The following is a 7,022-nucleotide window of genomic DNA, read 5'->3' as shown; positions in this document are numbered from 1 at the left end:
AGTAAAATAAGTTTTCCTCCATAGATTGTTGCCGCTGTTTTTTTTTTTCCTTCCTTGAGCCCAGCTCCCATCTCCCCATCTCTTTTCCCTTTCCCTTCCCATTTTGTGGGGCTGGGACCTACTGCCCCCCTGCCACAGGCATAGATTGATCTAGTTAACTCCGTGACAACAGGTAACTGTTTAGCACAGGCAGTGCAAAGGGTAACAGAGACACCACAAATGGGCATGTGGCTGGCTGAGGCAGAGGAGGGAGAAGCAGCAGCTGCAGATGAGGGTAGCTCAGAGAAGACAGACCAGGGTCCACAGTCCCAGGTGTACTGTATGACTTGGCGGCTTGCCTTATACACCTCTGCACTTCAGAGAAGACACTTCAACTTATTAAAGTTTGCTTCAGATGCTGTTCAACGGCTTTCGTGCTGTCATATCACTGCAGCTTCTAAAAATCAGCCTTGAAAAGCTCACAGAGGAAGTTGGAGCGGTGGTTAAAGATTTGTTTAAAAGACAGGAAAGCCAAAGAAGCTGTGATGTGACCACATGCTTCAAATGCTCTTTTACCCATCTGAAGACGTCCAATATGAGCCAGACTCCTTACTTGAGGACACTGATTCTTGCTATGCCTTTGGAGAGTGAAGACTGTCCTGTCCTTTCCTTCTCCCAGGTTCCTTGTAATATCTGGACTGCTTTGCAGATCTAGATCTCCTGCCTGTGGGCTCCTGTGTGAGGTTAAGCAAGTCAGTTACATCCAGCTTTGTGCTTGTGGCCTTCAATGGCATGCTCCTACCAATGGCATGTTCCCCATTTTATCCATCTAAAGTCAAAACTTTAGACCCTGTGGTCTGATTTGCAGAAGTCTGAGTCTCACTGCAATCACAGTCAATGGATTTGACTTTACATAACTGAAATCCTGCACAATGATAAGCACTCTTAAAAGTGATGTGGGGGGGGAGGGGACAGGTACTTACTGTACTTACTATAAGGACTCCATGCTTGAGTTTCTCTTCTGTAAAAGAGAGTCAATAACATTTTTTCATCACACATACACATAAAAAAGAGGTTAAAACAGTACATATTGTTATGGAGTATAGTAAGATGCTAGGTTCTGCTGCTTACTCTTCTATATTTATCTCAGTACACTGATTTAAACTGTCACACTGCATTTTTGAAAGTGAGATTTGATTTATTCAAATTTCCTGAGGAGTGAAGTCAGTGTGAATTAAAGAACACATACTCTCATCCATCGCTTATAAGCTCTAAGAATATAAGATGGTGCTCTTAGTTATACTGATACAAACCACCCACCTTCCATAACTGCACACCATGCTGCAGAGATGTGCATTTTGTTGAGATATTGTGTCTTGTTGATACAGCTGATGTGATCTGGTTCTTCTTGGAACCCAAGTTCCATTTCCAAATGTTTTTCTGCTTCTTCACATTTCTTGCGCTGTTTTCCCAATCCAACTTTTATTTCCTTTTCAGAAATCTTGGGAGTGCATTTTGAAATTCTTCTCCACATATATTTCCTTCTCAGAAAGAAGCTCACTAACAAAATGAATACTGTAAGTACTTAAACGACAAACCATATATAGAAAGGATTAACACCTATGAATTGACTCTTGATCTTTTCCTTTTTTTTTTTACTAGACAGATTTCGGTACAACAGAATATTCTTTTGATATAGACTACGCTTCTCTAATTACACCACCTTGTTCCAAGTTGGAAGTCAGGAACTTCACAAAAGTGTTTCTGCCAGTTGCATACTCGCTGATTTGTATCGTCGGCCTAGTTGGTAACATCTTTGTAGTGATGACCTTTGCGTTATATGAACGAACCAAGTCCATGACGGATGTGTACCTCTTCAACATGGCCATAGCGGACATACTCTTTGTGCTGACTCTGCCACTGTGGGCAGTGAATTATGCTGCTGACAAATGGATTTTTGGTAATTTCATTTGCAAAATGGCCAGAGGTATCTATGCAATCAACTTCAGCTGTGGCATGCTGCTTTTGGCCTTTATCAGTGTGGACCGGTACATCGCAATTGTACAGGCAACAAAGTCATTTAAACTCAGAGCAAGAACGCTCGCATACAGTAAATTGATTTGTTTGGCTGTGTGGGCATCAGCTATCTTAATCTCCAGTTCCTCTTTTCTACACAGTGAAAGTTATAACATCTCCATTAATGAAACCAAAGAGATTTGCGATCACAGATTTGACAAAATGTCTGACAGCATTGTCCTGAAATCACTGCTGCTGTGTCTACAAGTGGGATTTGGATTTTTTATACCTTTCATATTCATGATTTTTTGCTATGCATTCATTGTCAAATCTTTACGACAAGCCCAGAATTCCAAAAGAAACAAAGCAATCAATGTGATTGTATTAATTGTAGCTGTTTTCCTATTTTGCCAGGTGCCCTATAACACTGTTCTTCTTGTGGCAGTTGCAAATATGGGCAATAAAGAAAAATCTTGTGACTTTGAAAAGGGAATGGCCTATGCAAAATATATCACTGAGACCATAGCATTTTTACACTGTTGCTTGAACCCTGTACTCTATGCATTTATTGGAGTGAAGTTTAGAAGTTATTTTGTGAAGATCATGAAGGACCTTTGGTGCATGAGGTACAAGAAATACAATAAACGTAGTTCAAAGACAAATTCTGATATTTATCATTCACGACAGACAAGTGAAATTCTGACTGATAATGCATCTTCTTTTACTATATGATATAATTTTTACAACATTATTTCTGAAGGACTCTGTTCACCAAGCAACCCAATACAGTCTCACTGTGTCTGTAGTAGACAGTCTTTTGGGGCTTCTCTCTACCTCAAGGGGAGTAACCAGGACTTACAATTCCTTTCAGGAAAATAATTAACATAAAAGAGTAACACCATCCCACAGAAAACTGAAATCTTATTTACTTCTTTGAACATTTATCCTCTTCTAAAGTGCACACTCAGAATTATCAGAAAAGTGAAGTTTACAGAGGAACTCTCCTTGTTTCTAAGAAAAATATTGTGTCTTGTTTGTCCTACATCTCTGAAATATCTCAAAAGCACAAAGGAAATGAATCAGGCTATGTCCAGGTTCATTCTACTTACATTTATGCTGTTGTTATTAAGTATTTATACCTGGAAGTCTTATTTAAGTGTAGGTCTCCACTGTATTTTTCTGGTAGACAGGTCACTCAATGGATAATACTAACATAAATGGATGACATTTTGAGCAAAGCACGGCAAAGAAAGCTGACAAAGAAATGAAGAAACAGGTTCCAGGAATAGCTGGAATAGCTGGGCTTAGATGTCAGATCTCATAAACTTTTGCCTGGTTCTACCCTGCACCTGCTCATCAAGAATTGCAGAAGCTTATACTTGGGCTGAGGCTGGTCAACGCTGACAAAGACATAAAAAAGAATTAAAAAAAAAAAATCCAAAAAAAAACAAAACAAACAAAAAGAAGAAAACTGCGAAATAAAGAGCACTGGAGCAGGCTCCTCAGAGCAGTGCTCATGGTACCAAGCCTGCCAGAGTTCAAGAAGTGTTCAGACAATGGCCTCAGAACTAAAGTTTCATTTTTTTGGGAGAGTCTTGCACAGAGCCAGAAGTTGGACTCAGTGATCCTTGTGGATCCCCTCCAGTTTGAGATATTCTATGATTCTATAATTGATATATGTGCAGAGAGGTTTTTCTGATATCTAATTACTTATCTTCTGAACTGACAAAAGATCTTTACTTGGGATATTCTTCTCTTCATTTGGCCCTGGATTCCAGTTCTGTGCTCTTTTGAAGCTGATCACCTTGTGAACATTTCTTGGTGTGTTATTTCTTTGTCTTATTGCATCTTTCTAGCTGAAATTCACACTCGACATTCTAGAAGCAAGCAAACTGAACAGAAATGCCTCTAGTCAAATCCCAACCCTTTTTGTTGTAACTAGATTGGTTGCAGAACATTTATTTCTTTGTATTTTGCTACCACTCACAGTTTCCATAGGAAGGGATTTACTAGCACCAAGTATATACATACTTAATTCAGCCAGAATTTTTGACTGAGTTAGTCAGCATTTTACTTACTCTGAATATAGGGATATTTCTAATACATGCAGATACTTGTAAGCAGTAGATCCTACTGGAAAGGACTGTCCAGTAGACCCTCAGTGAAATTTCTGTTCATTGAGAGAACTTCACCACCTTGTAACAATATGTGAGGTGGCCAGGTAGACAGGATAAGGAGTTGATGTGTACCAAAGAGTGGAATGTAGGTAACAATGAGAGCCCCACTACCTTGTGATTGCAGTGTGCTGAAGCTCCTACCAGTTTTCTGCAGTTCCTCTGCAATGAGGGCAAACTGGTTTATTGTTATGCACAATATTCCATTTCTATGGCAGGAATAAATGAATGCTATATGCAGCTGGATGTTTGTCTTGGATTTTCTTTTTGCTCATGGCTGAGGAGACAGGATTTGGAATCAATAACCACTTCTTTCTGAGCAATGCAAAGGGACAAGAACTATAGGTCTGAAGCAAAATAAATAAATAAATAAAATAAAAGATAAAAAAAATTGAGGAATGGTGTTGATATGGTATAATGTGAAATGAGTATTGCTTGCGCTGGTGTAATTCATCCTTGTTTACAGTGCACTGTGACATTCTTAAATGTCAATGCCTGGTGTCTACTTATCATCACTGAATAATAACTTAGGCAAGAATATGATTCAAAATTATGTAAATGCATATGTGTGCATTTGTTGTATATAGCTCTGGTGATTTTCTGTGTGATAATTCAACAAATAAAAAACGCAACAAAGATAAAAAGCCCATCTCTAAGGTTCTAACTACATGTATTACTTTGAAAATTCTTTTATTCAGTGGAAAATCTCTCATACCTGAAGACTTAGTGTCTCTCTTCACTTCATGGTCACTCTCCACCCTGTTCTATGTGGTGTCCCTCCCACAGAGCACTGCCCTTCCTGAACAGATCCTGCCTGTCTTCCCACAGGCTGCAGCTCTCCAAGCAATGCTCCAACATGGCTCTGTATCATGGGGCTCACCCTTCAGGCACTGCTCCACACAGGTCCCCACAAGCAGCAGCACCCCTAGCCCTCCTGCCCCACCACGGGCTGCTCCCCACAGGCTGCAACTCTGGCCTGGGGAGCTCCTGCAGGGGCTCTCCATGGGCTGCAGCTAGAAGTGTTACTAAGGGAAGGAGAACATGGCATGTGCATGAGATTAAAATGGTGTTTGGGTTACAGGTTGTGCTAATATTAAGACAGATAAAATCTCAATCACTATGAATGGTCTTCCGAGAGAAAAGGGGATAAAAGGGTTGGGAAGAGCTTGCAGGAGGCTGCTGAGAGGTAGAATTTCAGCTCCAACCAGCGCAGTGCTGGCTTCATGTCCTTACAGATTTGACTTGAGCTTTGTAGGCAGTTACAGAATGGAAGTCTGGATTGTAAAGCATTTAATTTAAACATATTACTTTCATAAATTTGTTTTGTGAGATATACTCTCAGATAGAAGAGTGAGACCAGTTCAGAGTGGAAGGGCAGATCCCATTTGCTAGATGTTGGGCAGCAGGAGCCTGCTGGTCAGTGCATGTCACTGATGGTCCTCTGCCTCCAGATGTTTGTTCAGTGTCTTTTTTCATTGATAGAACTGACTGGTGAGCTCAGGCCAGTGCTGGGAATTTAGAAAATGCAAAGGGCACAGAGTTGTAGGAAGTGGGGTGGCATTTTCACCACTTGCATAAAAACTTTTCCAAAATTGCTGCAGGTGCTTCTTTTTATTAAAATAGCTTTGGAGTACAAGTGCAGTACACTGTACATACACGGTGAAACTTTATTTTGTTTTACATATATCCCATCAGTTATCTTTGAAAAAGAGTCTTAGTTTTCTATGATGTTTAAGGACAGAAGGATACATACTGAGCTGTGTCATCGCATACATACAGAAGATGCAGCTGAAAAGCTTCAACAAGGCAATTCATGTTCTCTCCCCAAGCTGTAGGCTGGGGCTGGGCTGTGGTATTGACTTCACATACTCCTCTTGAGTGGATTCCTTTCTGCTTTTGCTTGCTACATGGAAGCTTTGCTTGACATTTCCATTCAAGGAGTTCAGAAGGAGGCAGGTCCTCTTTACCCAGCGTGAAATAAAGGTGTAATGTCTCAGTATAGACAGCCTAAAGCTAAACCTATTTTCTGGCACATATCATAAAATGGAACTAATTTGTTAACCAGCTTTCCATAAAGGTGTCAGTTTTCATGATCTTTAAACTTCACGTGCCCTCTTTTCTGTTTATAAATTCATTTTCTTAGAAGAACAGCCACCATAAGCTAATGGACCTGCAAAAGTCATATTGGACAAAGGACATGAAAACCATTTGGGCCTTGAATGTAGGAAGGACAGACAGAGGAAAGAATATGACAGTTACGTGCAAAGAGAGCTTAGAATTCCTGATAAGTAGAAAAATGGAAAAAAATGCGACAAAATAGTCTAGAGATGAACTTTTTTTTTTTTGATAAAATGTTATTGGAAATGATTAAGTACATAACGGATATAAGTAATTTTATTATTTAGACAAAATTTTACTTTCAATCCCTGTAGGGGAATTTTGTTGACTAGAATTGGGAACATTTGAGGAATTACTGAGCTTGCTGACAAAAATAGCATGAAGACAGGACTTTGAGAATTGACAGCTTTGAGAATTTGGACTGAATTTGAAAAATATTTTTTTGATTCAGTGAATATGATAAAGTTTTCAAAATGTCAAAGCAGTGTATCTCATGGAGCATCTCAAATCTCTTTATCTATCTGGTAAGTTTTCAAATACTGTAATAAAAAAGAAGGAGGAAATGATATCACAAAACCACTGAAAGAGTCTCATAATCTCTTTTTTCAAATTGCTGCTGAGCAACCAGGGTATCCTCACCACTACCTGCCTATGAGTTAGGAGCTCATATCCTCATGAAGATAAAGTACAGATCCCCTTCCTTGTCCCACTCCCCACCCTCTCCTTCCTCTCAAT

At 39.6% G+C, this 7,022-nt stretch overlaps 1 protein-coding gene across 5 annotated transcripts in view; it reads left to right on the top strand.

The window, feature by feature from the left end:
- CCR6 (C-C motif chemokine receptor 6) overlaps positions 1–4,833 on the top strand; it is a 12,662-nt gene extending 7,829 nt beyond the window's left edge. For all 5 annotated transcript variants that reach the window (XM_010707082.3, XM_010707083.3, XM_031552438.1 and 2 more), the window contains 2 exons: positions 1,477–1,556; positions 1,642–4,833. In XM_010707082.3, coding sequence (XP_010705384.1) covers positions 1,548–1,556; positions 1,642–2,727 — 1,095 coding nt within the window. In that variant the 5' untranslated portion in view covers positions 1,477–1,547 and the 3' untranslated portion in view covers positions 2,728–4,833. The remainder of the gene's footprint in view (positions 1–1,476; positions 1,557–1,641) is intronic.
- Positions 4,834–7,022: the final 2,189 nt, after the last annotated feature.

Source organism: Meleagris gallopavo, chromosome 2, assembly GCF_000146605.3.
Source record: "Meleagris gallopavo isolate NT-WF06-2002-E0010 breed Aviagen turkey brand Nicholas breeding stock chromosome 2, Turkey_5.1, whole genome shotgun sequence".
NCBI lineage: Eukaryota > Metazoa > Chordata > Aves > Galliformes > Phasianidae > Meleagris > Meleagris gallopavo.
This window is presented reverse-complemented; position numbering and strand designations above follow the sequence as displayed.